Source organism: Anser brachyrhynchus (genome assembly GCF_964034855.1).
Source record: "Anser brachyrhynchus genome assembly, chromosome: 3".
Classification (NCBI taxonomy): domain Eukaryota; kingdom Metazoa; phylum Chordata; class Aves; order Anseriformes; family Anatidae; genus Anser; species Anser brachyrhynchus.
Genome location: NC_137696.1, coordinates 26,960,781 through 26,975,181, shown reverse-complemented (window position 1 = coordinate 26,975,181; position 14,401 = coordinate 26,960,781). Strand labels below are relative to the sequence as shown.

Here is a 14,401-nt window from a genome sequence, read left to right as displayed (position 1 = left end):
GGGGAGAGGAACAAAATTACCCTCCCAGCCTTGCCATTTGGCCGCGGGGCCCTAAGCCTGGAGGCGCGGGAGAATCCCGCTCGCCTTCACCTCCTGTCCTCCAGCCCGATCCAGAGGGATTTTTAGCTCGTTCATTTGGATCTGAGCATCTTCCCCGTTACTTACTTGTTATAGTGTTATTTTTCCCCCTTTTTGCCGTGTTATCGTAGAAGGGTGCCCCTGCTCTCTCCCGGCCGCGGGGTCCGGGGGGGGTTCCCTCCCGTCATTCGGGGAGACCAGGGCGTTATTTGGAGGCGGCCTCTGTGCAGCCAGCCCCGCTCTTAGAGGAAGCGCAGATTCCCCTAGCTCGAGGGAAGAGAAACTCTCCCGACTCGCCTCTCCCTCCCCGTGAGAGCAGAGCCACCCCAGCCCCTCTCTCCCCGACTCCCGAGCCGTGATTTGCCCCGTGCCCGCTCCGCACGGCTGAGCCCGGAGCAAACAAAGCCCCGCGCGTCCGTGAGCCGCACTGCGCTGGTGCGACGCGACAGGACCAGCAGCCTTTCGCCGGACATCTGCCCCGCGGCTTCCCTCGCTCTTGGCGGAAGTTACAAACCCCTCGCAGCAAACCCCGCACTGACGTGCGCGGCAGCGGCCCCACGAACAGCCGCTTGCTGGGGCTGGAGGCAAGCTGCAGGGCCCGCTGCGAGCTTCGCAGCCCCCCCAAAAAGCAGCGACACCCCCCTTGAAAAGCCTTCAAGGGCGACCCAAGTTACGAGGAGCCCTCCAGCTCCTTTCCCCCATGCCTCCCGGTTCCCTGCGCGGGCGCAGCGGAGCTTCGTGCGCAGACTTCTGAAAATCGCCCTGCCCGCTGTGGCTCTGCGCACTCCTTTACCCCTCGGTTTCCACTCCTATCGGTGCCTCTTCACCCCCACCCCCCCCCCCCGGGGCTGCGCTCTGCCCCTGCGCCGCCCCCCCGCCCCCCGCGGGTATGACGTCACGGCGTGCTCCCCCGTGACGTCACGGGGCACTATCCCCCCCCCCCCCCTCCACCCCGGCGGGCCGGGGGGGGCGAAGCGGAGCGAGGTCGGCGCAAAGCCGCGCCCCGCAGCCCCGACCCTCGCGGGCAGCCCCGTCCGATCGTGCGTTAAAAACCAAGAGCCGCCCACAGATAAACGCACGCATCTGTACGTGCAAGTGCAATCGGCGGCTTTCTCGCCCAGGCACAATTTTGCGTAGTCAAATCCTGTTCTCGCCTCCGTTCGCAAAAGAAGGGGAAAAAAATAAAAATAAAAAAAAAAAAAGGCGAAGGCTGCACCGGGAGTCCCTCCCGGCGAGGAGCAGACAGTGGCTGCCTTTGAGCGAGGCGTAGGAAGCTGGGTCAGCTTCACCAGCCCTCTCCCCTGGTCAACAGACTGACGTGGTTACAAACCATAGCAAACATTTTATTTACAGGAGATATATATATATATATTTATATATTTTGTCAGTGCAGTATTTCTTGGCCGGATTATTCGAAGCAACACGTCGCAACCCACGAGGATGCTGGCAAAATACTTCACATTGTAAATTGGTCGGGGGGAGAGGGAGGAGGGAGTTCAGAGCCACGTTCTCGGAGTCCCTCGCTCGGACCTTCCTGGAGAGGGCGAGGGGCGGGAGACGGAGAATAAAATTAAAAAAATAATAAAAATTAAGAAAAAAAAAAAAGATGAGTCCCGCTCTCCTGCGAGCAGCAGCGCCGCAGCTCGCCTCTCGCCCGTCGTCCCGGGGCCGGAGCTCCCGCTCCGCAGCCGCTCCGCAGCCGCTCCGGGTGCGGGGCCCGCCGGGCCCCCGTGCAGCGCTGCGGGGCCGCGGCCGGGCGGCGGAGAGGAGGAGGAGGAGGAGGACATAAATTAGCGCGGGGGGCCGGCGGCGGGGCCGGGCCGCCCCGTCTATAGCGCGCCCCGCGGCTCGGGGCTGGCGGCGGGCGGCGGGGACGGGAGGCCGGGGCTGCCGGGGGGCTTGGCGGCCCCGGCGGGGGGCAGGCTCTGCTCGGCGCCCTCAGTCCTTTCCGTGTCGCTGGGGGCCATGTCGAGGGAGTCGGCGTCGCTGCTGTCGCTGTCGCCGTCGGAGCGGCTGGGGCTGCGCTCGGGCTCCCCCGCGGCGGCGGGCGGCGGGGCGGAGCGCGGGGCCGCCGGCTCCGGCTCCGGCGGCGGCTCCTTGTCCTTCTGGGCCTGCGCCTCCTTGGAGTGCCGCCACTTCATCCGGCGGTTCTGGAACCACACCTTCACCTGCGGCCAGGCCGCCCTCAGACGGGCAGCACGGGACGCGCCCCGCACCGCCCCGCACCGTCCCGCACCGTCCCGCACCGTCCCGCACCGTCCCGCACCGTCCCGCACCGCCCCGCACCGCCCGGCCCTCTCGTCCTCCCCGCAGGCCGGCCCGGGACAGGAAAAGAGAAGAAAAAGATCCACCCGGCCATCCTCGTCCTCCTCTGCCCCCGCACTTAGGCGGCTGAGGTGGCCTTTTCCTTCTTATTTGCGTGTTTCAATAAAAAAGCGCCCCCCGTTTTTGCTTTTTTTTTTTTTTTTCTCTCTCTCTCCCCCCTTCTACTTCTTCTTCCAGGAAACCAAATCTTGCTCAAGAAACCACAGCGTTATACAACTCCTTGCGCTGCCGGCCCTCAATAGTGGAATCATCGCAGAGTGGCGTTTAATGATTCCGTTTGAAGAAGAGTTTTCACTTCCCCTGAACTGAGGATTTCACAACGCGGGGAGAGATTTAGAGAGAAAAAAAAAAAAAAAAAAAAGAGCGAGAGGCATTAAAAATAGTGTGTTCCCCTCTACTTCCTTTGACCCAAGCTGCCTCCTGCCGCGAGTTTCACTGCACCAAAGCGCATCCTGATGCTCGGCCCCGGGCCCTGCCCCTGAGCGGGCCCGCAAAAGAGCAAGGAAAGCAAAAAGCTTTTCTGCCTCCCCCCCCCCCCCCCCCTCCCGCAGTGTTCCCCTGAACAAAACTGGAAGTTAGGAACCCGGGCGCGCACGTAACGCAAGCGAAGCCTCCCTTACTTGAGCATCCGTCAGCCCCAGCATCGCCGCCAGTTGCTTTCTGTCGGGTTTGGTGACGTACTTCTGGATTTCGAAGCGCTTTTCTAAACCTTTCCTCTGCAGGTTGGAAAAAACGGCCCTGGACCAGGAGCGCTTCCTCTTGTAGGTCTGAGGCAGCGTGTCCTTGGTTAGCACCGCGTACGGACCTGCGGGGGCAAGGAGACACGGACCGGGGGGCGGCCCCGTTAGCACCGACGCCGGGACGAGGGGCTCGAAGGAGGCAGGGGCGGGGAAGGCCCGAGCCTACGAGTGCTACACACGGGCCTGTGGTCCCTCCGACACGGACAGCACGGTGTTTAGCCCGTGTTTCCCTCTCCCCCCCCCCCCCCCCCCCCAAACCCAGCCCCTTCTCTCCAGGCCCAGGTATTATTTCTGACTGGCCGGGGGGAACCTCTGCGTCAGGCCCTAGCCGCTCTGCCTCCCCCCACGAGATGCCCCAAGCCTGAGCCTCGCTGGAAAAAGTAAAATCGTGGAAAAAATAATAAAAAAATAAAAATAAAAAAAAAAAGAAAAAGTCCTGGCGTTTCCCAGCGCCCGGCGAGTCCCTTCGGGCCCGGGGGCCGCTCCGGGACGGACGGGGGAGGGACGGGATGTACCTGGAAAAGTGTCTTGAAACTGGTGCTGAACTGAGCTCCTTGGGGTTGTGTTTAAGGGACCCAGAAGAGCAGAGGCCTCGTTAATGGGGTCTAGAGACGCGAAGAACTGGCTGGCGGAAGGCTGCAAGCTGGGGAGGTGAACCCCGCTTTGGCGGCTGGCAGTTAATAAGGAGGTGAGATCTGCGAGCACAGAACAAGCACAGCTCCGTTACACCGCGGTCGAGCCCCCCAGCCCGGCACGCTGCGGGACCCCGGCGGGGCTCGCCCTGCCTCGGCTCGGGGGGCGCGGCGGGGCCCCGGCGCTCGGGCATCCTCCCCTCCGGTGGCTGCTCTGTCAGGATGTTTACGCGCTGCGAGGGGAGATTGATGGCAGCGAGAGCCTTTAAAACCGGCCCTGCCGGCCCACGAAAAGCCCTGGCCGGGCCGGGGAGGCCGGCACCGGGCGGTTCAGCTATTTTTACGCTATCGCTATTTTGCGGAGCGGCGCAGCGCGGGGCCGGGGGCTATTTCGGGGTGTGTGTGTTGGGGGGGGGGGCATGAAAAACTCGTCCTCACACCGCTGACGCTTCTCTCGGCCGGTTCGCAAAGGGGGGCGAGCCGCGGGGCCGCGCGGCCGCTTAAAGCCCCCCCAGACCCGCGCCGAGCCGATTTCTCTACCTCTCAGCGTGTTGCCTTCCTTCACTTTGGGGTCGAACTCCGCCGACAAGATGCGGTCGATGCCGAATTTCAGGTCCTTGCTGGCGGGCGCCGGCGCCGAGCCGTGCGTGTGGCCGCCCGGCACCCGGCCGGGGGCCGGGGCCCCGCCGCCCCCCGCCGCCGCCGCCGCCGCCGGGGAGCGGTGCTGCGGGGGCCGGTGGTGGTGGTGGTGCGGGGGGTGGAAGGCGGCCGAGAGCGGCGAGAGGCGCTGCGGGAAGGCGGCGGCGGACGGGGCGTCGGGGGCCACGACGGGCGTGGGCCGCAGCGGCGAGGCGGCGGCGTGGAAGGGGCCGCCGTGGTGGACGGCGCCCAGCGCCGCCGGCAGCCCGGCCCCGGGGCCGCCGGGCAGGCTCTCGGCAGGGCCGCCCGCCGCCTCGCCGCCGGCGTGGAGGATGTCGGCGATGCAGAAGGACGGCTTCTTGGCCGCGGCGGCGTCCAGGGGGAAGCAGCCGCCGGCGCCGGGCCCCGACGCCGAGCAGTACGCCGCTGACCAGAGGCTGAAGTTGGAGGCGTAGAAGGGGGCCAGGCCGGCCGTGTACATCCTGGCGGCCGCCGAGCACGGGCTCTTCTCCCCGCCGGGGGACGCGCGGCCCCGCCGCTCAGCTGCCGGGAGCGCGGCGCGGAGCTGCCCGCCGCCCCGGGAGCATGGGGAGGGATGGCGGGGCGGGAGGCGGTGGCGGCTGCCGGAGCACTTGCCGGAGGGGCAGGGGAAAAAAAAAAAAATCGAAAAAAAAAAAAGTCAAAAAAAGCGGAAAAAAAAAAAAAAAGAAGTCCCCGAAACCCACGGCGAGAGGGAGAGCGAGCGGGCGAGCGCGGGAGAGGAGCGGCGCAAACAAAACAAAACAAACCCCCTTCCTCGCACTGGGGAAAAAATCCACCCCTCCCCAAACTTTCTCTGGCAGCCGCTCCCGGCCGCGCCGCAGCCCTCGCTCCCGCCGCCCCCCGGCACAACGCGCCCAATCCGCGCTCCGCGGGGCCGGGACGCGCCGCCCGCTGACACGCCCCGGGCCGGCCCGGGCCGTGCCGAGCCGTGCTGGGCCGTGCCGAGCCGGGCCGACTCCCGCAAGTGCCGCGCTCCCTGTGCCCCCGGCCCGGCCCGGCCCGGCCCGGCCCGCGAGGCGTGCGCCCGTCGGGGAGCGCCCCGAGGGGGAGCCCCCCCCCCGCTGCTCCGCGCACCGCCTGCCCCCCGCGCCGCGGTTCCCAGCGCGGAGAAACGGAGCCGCAGCCGGAGCCTGGAAACGCTTCCCGGTGCAACACGTTTCCTCCCGGCATAAATGAGCCTCGGCCGGGCGGTCGCGAAATGGGTGTGCAGTAATCGTGCTCGCAACGGACGGATTTAGGGAGCTCCGGGCTGCTCGGGGCCCAGGGCGCGCTGGGTCCTGCGTTAGCAGTGGCTAACTAATTGTGCCGTGTCGGCAACCACGTTTTATTGATTTTTTCACTATGCTCTCCACCCGATCTGTTCGCACACCCCTTCCACCGTAAAGACCAGTTGGTAATTTTGTGCAACTTTGACAACTGAATTACCCCCATTTTTAAAAAATTTTATTTTTCAGAATACAGTCATAAACTACATTCGCTGGAATGTTTTAGAGACAAACATATCGACGCTCATTTAGTGCTTTTTCTTCCCTCCAACAACCATATCTGTCCCTACCTGACTCCGGGAAAAAAAAAAAAAAGAAAGAAAAAAAAAAAGCACAACAACAGCATTTTTTTAAGTTGTAGTTTCCCCAGCCAGGGCCGCGTAAGCCCGTTGCTGCCGTTGTAAGCAAGCTCCGGGTCAGACGATTGCAGGTTTGCTTTGGTTTTGTTTCAAAAAATACTTTTTTTTTTTTTTTTACATAGCTTCCAAAATTCAGAGCCTTTTCCAGGGAACCGCCAGAAAGCCAAACTATTTTCCTTTCGCCAGGTATGAAGATGTAGATTTTGGGGGGATATTGAAACCACCTGTAATCGAGCGTGAGCACATTTCTAAGGCAAATGCCAGCGTGTCCGTGGGCACGTGTAAAGGCGAAGCCCGTCCCTCAGGAAAGCCCAGGCACGGCTTTGGTTTGGTTTGGTTTTTGTTAGCGATATTAAACCGAAAAATAACGAGGCGACGGCTTGCCAAGACGTGTCCGAAAACAAGGTGAAAGAAAGGGTAGGTTAGCTTTGAACTTTTCCTGCCTCGACAGGGGAAGCCACTTTTCCTTGCGTCTCCCCCTCCCCGGCCCCCCTTACTCCCCTTGTGCAGATGACCCCAGAGCGGCTCTGCTGGTTTCAAACCGGATCAAACGACTCCGCTTTCACTTGCGTTTCCACGGCGAGGCGAAGCCGTGCCACCGGCCCGCTGCACGGAAGGGCAACGAACTGCGCCGTTTCCACCGCGTCCCAGCTGCGCCTCGCCAAATTCCCACTCCCGGTGCCACCGCTGCTGCTGTCGCTGTCACACCACCCCGGGGATGCTCGCCGGGGCGGGAAGAAAAGGTGTTCGGGTGGTATTTTTATAATTTTTTCCCCCCCCTTTTTTTTCCAAGAGTTTATTTCAGGGCCCCCCACGGGGCAGGTGCGCGCCCCCCCGGGACCCGCGCATCTTCCGCGGCCCCGCCTTGCTCCCCCCGCGGCCTCCCCGGGCAGGGCCGAGCCTTCTCCCCGGAGGCCCCGCGGGCCTCCCCGCTCCCTTCCCCGGGCCCGGGGCTCGGAGGGCTCCGCGGCGATGACAACGGCGGCGCCTCCTCCCCGAGCAAGGAGCGAGAAGGCTGCAGGAAACCCGGGGCTCGCTGCAGCCCAGGTCATCTCCTGTTTTTTTTGAGAGGTTCCAACCCGGACTAAATGAGCGGATGTGCCTGCGAGATTTGTCCTAAAATAGAAGCGGCTTCAGTATTTTAGGATACAGCAGAAATCCTTATTTCTTCCGGAGAAAAACTTCATAATGAGCGCGAGCACTTCCCTTTTCAATATTTGTGCAACTTTATCTCGACCAGCAAGTTGCTTTGGTGACGCAAATCCGCCCTTGTGTATTGCAACTACAAAAATAAATGCAAGGAAATCAATTCCCTTCTAGCAATGAAAACATAAATATACAGCTGCGACTTTCCCCTTTAATCTTGCTTTCCGAGGGACTCGAGAAGGAGGCGAATGAACTGTGCAGGCTGGAGAGATGCTTTTTTTTTTTTTTTTTGGAATAGAGTCTCGAAGGATTTTTTTTTTTTTTTTCCCTACGAGACCGACAAAGGAGATGTGGAAAAGAGTTATTCGAGTTTCTTGCGGAGATAGACGGGCTAACCCCGAGGCGCTGCTGCAGCCTGCCGGCCCCGGGCCGGGAGCATCCCGGAGAGGGGGGCGGCTGCGGGGGGGCCGGGCAGGGCTGCCCACGGGCTGCTCCTGCCCCTCGGAGCTCTCCGGCCCATCCTGGCTCTCCCTGGCTCTCCCCATATGGCTTTTAGGTTCACATAGGTCGTTCTGTTTCTACCTCTCCCTATGCATTTTATATCAAAATATATTTATGCGCACCTCTAATATGTAAAACGCCACTCTCCCTGTATGTAGGAGCTTTTTTTAATCGCCTCCATCTCGTTGCAGCGCTGCTCCCGGCGCGGCCGCCCCGAAGCTCCGGGGACCCCGCGCTGTGCAGCGCCGAGCACCCGCGGGCCCCGGGCCCCAAAGGCCGGGCTCTGTCGCCACCTGCCGAGGCGGACAGCACTTCGGGGACAGCCGGGAGGCTCGCACCGGCGGCCGGGTTTGGTCCGGAGGGCCACGGGGCGGGGGGGGAATCAGCTGGGCCTGAGCGCTTGCAGCACCGGGGAGAGGTCTCGGGGCGCACCGGCAGGGATCCTTGGTGGAAATTCAAGCCATAGGGCATGATAGAGGTACTCTGAAGCAAAATCGCATTCGCCCAAAACACTGTGTAGTCCCTCAGGTCCCTTCGGACGGAGGGAGCAGTCGCAAACCCTCCCTCATTCCCCTCTGCCCCCATCTGCCTAGCTCAAAGTTCCGGCATGTAAGAGGGCACTGCATCTTTCCACAACCATGTTTACAGGGAAAGGAATGACCTTTCCTTCCTTTTTTTTTTTTTTTCTTCTTTTTTTTTCATGGAAAGCTGCAGATACGTAAATCTTTGGGAAAAAAAAAAAGTCAGGGTAATAAATAGCAGCTGGAAAGCAGAGTCACTCTGCAGCCGCAGGAAAGGAGGCTGCGTTCTGAGGAGCAGCAGGGCCAGGACAGTCCCTTCCTTGGGGTTTCCTTGGGGTTAGATCAGGCAGATCCTGCTCTGTCTGCTGGATTTTGGGAAGCCCATTTTAGGCATCCGATGCTGGGCAGGCAGCTGGGCACTGTGAGCGTGCAGTGCAATAATGGTTTAAGCTGCTTGAGGTTGAAGTGCCAATCACCTGCACTTGCTTTATCCCTGCCTGCCTGCTCCCATCCCTGGGGGTGTCAACCTGCAGAAGGTTAACTCTACCTGGAAGAAAAGGCTTTCTGTTGTCACATTTCCCAAATTCTCTTCTTTGGCATCACAGATACCACAGGTTCCTCCGCCTTTACACTGCAGCCAGACCATAAACTGCCTGAAGATTTTCGCAGTTATTTTCCAGGCCACACAAGCCTAGAGGTCTGCAGAGAGCCCTTCTGCAATTAACCTCCGGTAGCTGATTAAAGGTGACACAACTCGCAGCAGTGCTGACTTACTGTGCTCCTGTGCAACTGCTGGGGAGAGAAGCGTTTGCATACACACACACACACACACACACACACACAGAGCTAGGTTTAACACACACACAGACACACACAGACACACACAGCTAGGTTTAACAGAAGAATTTCCATTCCCATAGCGGGTCATCCCCTGATGGTTTTGTCAGAGGAACCCCATCTATTTTTCCCCAGACCCAAGCTGGGTTGTGCAGTAATGCATCAGGCCCCTGGCCCCTGCAGCAACAGTACCTTAAAGTTGCTGTGCAGAAAAGCCAGTCAGTGTCTAAGAAGGAAACACTAATAACTGCATAGAAATACTTTAAATAAGAAAGAGTTTCCACCTTCCTGTCAACAGCAGTCAAAAATGTGGGGAAACTGGAAATAAAACTATCAGAATGCAGGCATATAAAAAGCAAAGTCAGCTCATGAAGGAACAAAATTTTCTAGAAGAAAACTGCTCTGTAAAATTCACCTGGATCTGAGAATAGTTACTGTGCTTCCTCCAGCCCTCCTTTCATGTTCTGAGTGGGCTTGAATACAGTGGATACCAGCCTGGTGAGCTTAAAACCAGTTCATTCTTTATTAGGAGCATATATAAAATCCCAGCAGAACAGAGCCATCACAACCCTTAAAAAATAATTAAAAAATCCCAGTTTAATTCCTTTGGCCCAAGGGAGAGGCTTTCTTTCCCATGGTAAGCGCTGCCATAGCCCTGGGATGCTGCCTGCAGAAAGAGCCCTTGCTCTGCACATTCGGCAAATGGAAACAAAACCAGAGCAGGCACGGTCGATGGAGCATGGCAGCACACGAGGGAAGTCATTTCCTACTGATACCTCTAACACATCATTTTATAACTCGATGCCTGTGGTCTGGTTAGCCTTATCTTAGCCAAAACACTAGCAGTCATAAAGGGTACTTTGCTTTTCTTCCTGCACGAAAACGTTACCACGGGGTTTTGGCTAGCTGTCCTGCAGCAGTGAATTCCAAAGGTTCGTTATCTTCGGTGTCTGCGGTCACTGTCCTTTTCTTGTTTTGCTGTCTCATGTCTCAGCTGGCTTCTCGAGGCACCCGCTCATCCTGCAACTGTGAAACAGAGAGCGAAGAAAAAAAAGAAAAAAAGAAAAAAAAAAGGAAAGTCTGGCCGGTTTTTCCTTTCATTTGTCACCGTGACTAACCCAAATGTTTACCCTTGACCCCAGACGTATAGAAGCTTTTCCAGGCCAAGAAATTCTCCTTTTCCCAGCGAAGCCATCCGTTTCACTCAGGCCAGGCTGGGTGCTAATGCGAGCACCGCCAGGCGCAGCCCAGCCGAGCAGCACCGGCACGGGCGGTGCGCCTCGCCCATCGCTGACGGAGCAGCACCCTCTAGTGCACGCCGACAACGAGGTCTGCAACACCAGCAGACCCTGGGGCTACCATCAGCCTCCGTGTGTGGCTGCTGGGGGGGGGGGGGGGAGATCAGCTGCAGGGGTTTTCTCTTCCCAGCTTTCCCAGGTTTCCTTCTCTAGGATCACCTCTATGCGCCCGTGAGATGCTGGATGTTACCCGGGTCCCCAGCAGACCCAGGCGGCTTTTCTTTCATTATTAGTCGTTTCCATGGTTCGCATCATTTTTCTGGGTGTTAGAAGGAGGGAGAACACGAAGGACACGCTTGTGGCAGACCCCCAGCAGGACAGGACTGTAGGGGGTGCGGGAGGGGAGCAGGACCGTTCCTGGATGTGGAGGCAAGGTAGCAGTGCTGTGTCATGCCCCAAATCCCAGTGGCCAAATGCACATCGAGGGATTTTATGAAAACACAGAGCTCCCCTCTCACGCTAAAAATAACCGTGAGTAAGCAGCTGCTTGAGATTTTGGAAAAATTAAAAATAAACATACCTGCTTAACCAGAGGTGGAAATTTTGTCTAGTGTTTCAAGGCTAGCGCTTCCTTTCGTTGAGACCTAGGACTGAGCTGTGGCGCTTAGCCGAGGAAAGGGAATTAATCCCTCCAAGGTGACGCTGGGGCTGAGGAGCCAGTGTGCGCCCACGCAAACCCTGGGGTGAGAGAGCTGGCCCCACGCGCTGAGACAGCCAAGAGCCACAGCCCTGGGAAAAGCCGGTGAGGCACCAGGGCTAATGAGCTACGCAGCGGTTTCACCTACCCCTAACGCTTCTGTGCTTTAATGTACCAGGCACCATCCCTCGCACACCCGTGGCAGCACGGGAATAAGGCAGCAAGGCTGTGCCCAGGGCTGTAGCACTGCCTCAATGCAGCAGAGCAGCCCAGCCCCGCTCCCTGCCACCTCCGTGGGCTGGGCGGCCCCTTCTCCGCACCACATCTGGATACGGCCCTGCTGCTGTGGGAAGGGGAGGGCTTACGATGGCTGTAAAAAAACCCCAAACCCATAGTGTTGGAGAGAAGAAACAGCTCTCCACCTTCTCGGTCTCTACACTGTATTTTACTATTCTCTTCAAATGAAGCAAACACCATTATTTCCCGTTAGGTGTTCCTGGTGCAGGAGTATTTCATTGAAAAATGGTTCTTTAATGCTAATGGGAATTATGCTCCTAGCATGATTTATATTAATAAGGCATGTGCAGTTCCTTAGTACATTCAGACCCAGATGGGAAATAGGATTCTTTTTTTTTTTTTTTTTTTTTTGTCCTTCCCTACACATCTGATGAAGTGCTCTGAGCATACAATTTAACAAGCTATTCTCCTCTGGCCTTACAGATGAAAAATAGTCCGTTGTGTCGACTCCTCAGATGCCTATTTTTACACCTTCTGTTTGTTCTTAGTTTGACGTTGTTAATCACAGTCCCACCAAAGCCCTATTGTTCAGCTCTTCAAGAAGAATGTTGTTATATTGACTGTTTGTGCGTCAGCCCAGCTCTCTCTGGAGCTGCACTTGGATGAAATTAGATAATTTCCATTAGTAGAACATGCATTATTAGTCCCCAATGCCAAATTGAAAAGAGAGCCAAGATTACTATTTCTGGCCGTGTTCACCTCAGGAAGGAACCTTCTCAGCTTTAATGGGATTTTGCTATTGTTGGTTGCCTTCTGTTTGACACCATGCCAGTGGGGTTGAAAATTGTTTAGAAAGCTGCATGAAATATAATAGAGCCCAAGCCATTTGCTGCAGCACATTCCAGCGTGATGTTTATTTTGAAAAAAAAAAAAAAAGGAAAAAAATTATTGTCCTTGGCAGAAAAAAAATCCCACTAACTTGACTCTCAGAACATATGCTCCTTTTTGCTCTTGTGTTTTCAAAAATTGCTGCCAGTATTGGTATATTAGGCACAGAGGTGATAAATCTAATAATATTTATAATGATCTACATGACTTGTAGAAGTGGTTTACAGGCGCAGGCTGCATCATTATGACAGGAAAATAAGCCGAGGGGTGCCAGGTCAGATCCCAAAGAAAAAGGTTGAGACCGCATTTGTCAATAAAATATGCATCTTCGTCTCCTGCAGCTCAGTTTTCTCATCTGTAAAATGGGGTCAAAAGCACATCTCAGCCACCCAAAGGATTTTGGAGGGCACGCTCTCTGTACCCTGTCATGGTGGGTGCTGGGATCTTCACCCCACCAATGCAGCTTTCATCCCCTTCACTCCTTCCCTTCCTCTTTTGGGTCCCCCGCCGTGACCTCCCCTGCATCTTGGGCCACCGCTCCTTGAACACCGGTGTGGGAGTGGAGATGGCGGAGTGAACTCTTGCTCAGCCCTGAACGCCCCCCAGGTCTATTTTTCCTCCGTATAGTACTGTTTTGTTCTATGAACGCAGTCTTAAAATAATTATTAATGAAAGCAGAGTTGACTTTGGAGCAAAAGTTTCCGGTTACTTGGCATTTCCAACGTGTAAGCTATCTAAGGGTAGTGAAATGCGGTACATTTTTTGGATGAGATCAGGACCCAAAAACACATTTTCCCTCCAGGCTCCTTCAGAGCTCAGAGCCAGACCCACCTTTACTGGACCCTTGTCTATTCAAACCCGTAAGAAGCTGAGCAAATAGACCAAAGTTACCCATCTTTAGGAAAATAAATACAGCGAGCAATCTTCAAAGCCTTCGGAGAAGGATCCACTCCACAATGCAGGCGTTATCATTGGGCTCTAAACCAGAGCGCTCTTTGGTTTACATTAACCTATTGTTTGTTTCTATTTTAACCCACAAACACTGACTGATTGCGGAGCCTTGGCTTCGAACCATCTGCCAAATGATTAAAAATACAGCAGAAGCCAGCCAACATGCTTCCTCCGCACGAAGCTGCTCCCCTACCTGCCTGCCTGGAGCTGCTCCATCAGGAAAACCACCCCAGCACCCTGCAGAAATGTGTGCACCTCCCCAAACCCCGTGGTTTTGCCAGCCCCAGCAGCCAGCCTCCCTGGATACGTCAAGGTGAGGCCTGTGGGTGCCGGAGGGAGGTGTCCAGATGGTGCTCAGGTCTCTGTTTTTGTAGCTGCTCCGGCAACATCCACCCCGCAACAAGCTCCGGAGCTGACTCAACAAGCGAAACATTCACAAACCGGAGGTCAGGCAGAAAATAATCTGTGTTTACAAGGCTGGGGGAGCTCATCTGCACCCTGGCTATCTCCTCACATAGAGCATTTGCCTTCTCACCGACCTCTTTATTTTTTTCCTCTTCATGCTGTGAAATGTTCATTGTCTCCCGCTAAGGCGAGTTTGATAAGGATCTTGCTGAGAGCGGCTTTTAGGAAAACCCATTGCTCCGAAAAGGAACCAACCATTGTAGAGACAGCACTTCAAAGTTATAGCAGTATCTTGTTTTTCTGTACCAAATAAATAAATAAAGTGAAGATGAACAATGTGTTTCCATTTACGGGGGAGTGTGGGAAAATCCAGGTCTCATCAGACTGGGAAGCAGAGCAGCGTATGCTGACTAAGAGACTGGAAATAGCGCTGTTGTCAATTGAAGGAATTCGGGGTTGAATAATATCACGGAGCAGGGCGGTGCCATCGGGGGCAGGCAGGAACCCTGGCCCCAAACCTGCTCCTTTGAACTCTGGAGGATTCACACGAGAAAACACATGGCCTCGACTGGACACCTCTGGTTGAAGGGGAGTGCAGGTTGCGTCCAGCACAGCCCACTGTCAGGATGGTGGTGGTGGTGGGACACCAATGCTGTGGCCCCATCCTGCGCCCCAAATTCATCATCACCATCAGCTTCTCAGCCAGCGAGAAACCAGGGATGCTTGAAGTGTCCTTTAATATTTTATCCTATGGATAATTGCCCTATTTTTTTCTTAGCTGGCGATGAAGGGAGAAAATGCAGGAGAGATCCCATCCTTTGGTGCTTTGGGACTTGGTGCTGTTTTAATAATAATAAAAACAAAATATTGAGGGAAAAAAAACTGCAGTATATCAGCATG

At 56.4% G+C, this 14,401-nt stretch overlaps 1 protein-coding gene across 1 annotated transcript; it reads right to left on the bottom strand.

Moving 5' to 3' along the window:
* Nucleotides 1-1,400: 1,400 nt before the first annotated feature.
* On the bottom strand, nt 1,401-8,420 carry HLX (H2.0 like homeobox). The gene is made up of 4 exons (XM_080586586.1): nt 4,316-8,420; nt 3,659-3,838; nt 3,024-3,208; nt 1,401-2,246 (listed from the first exon to the last, which is right to left on the bottom strand). The coding sequence occupies exons 1-4, from the start codon at nt 4,893-4,895 to the stop codon at nt 1,908-1,910; spliced, it is 1,284 nt and encodes a 427-aa protein (XP_080442712.1). The 5' UTR covers nt 4,896-8,420; the 3' UTR covers nt 1,401-1,907.
* Between the last annotated feature and the right edge of the window lie 5,981 nt (nt 8,421-14,401).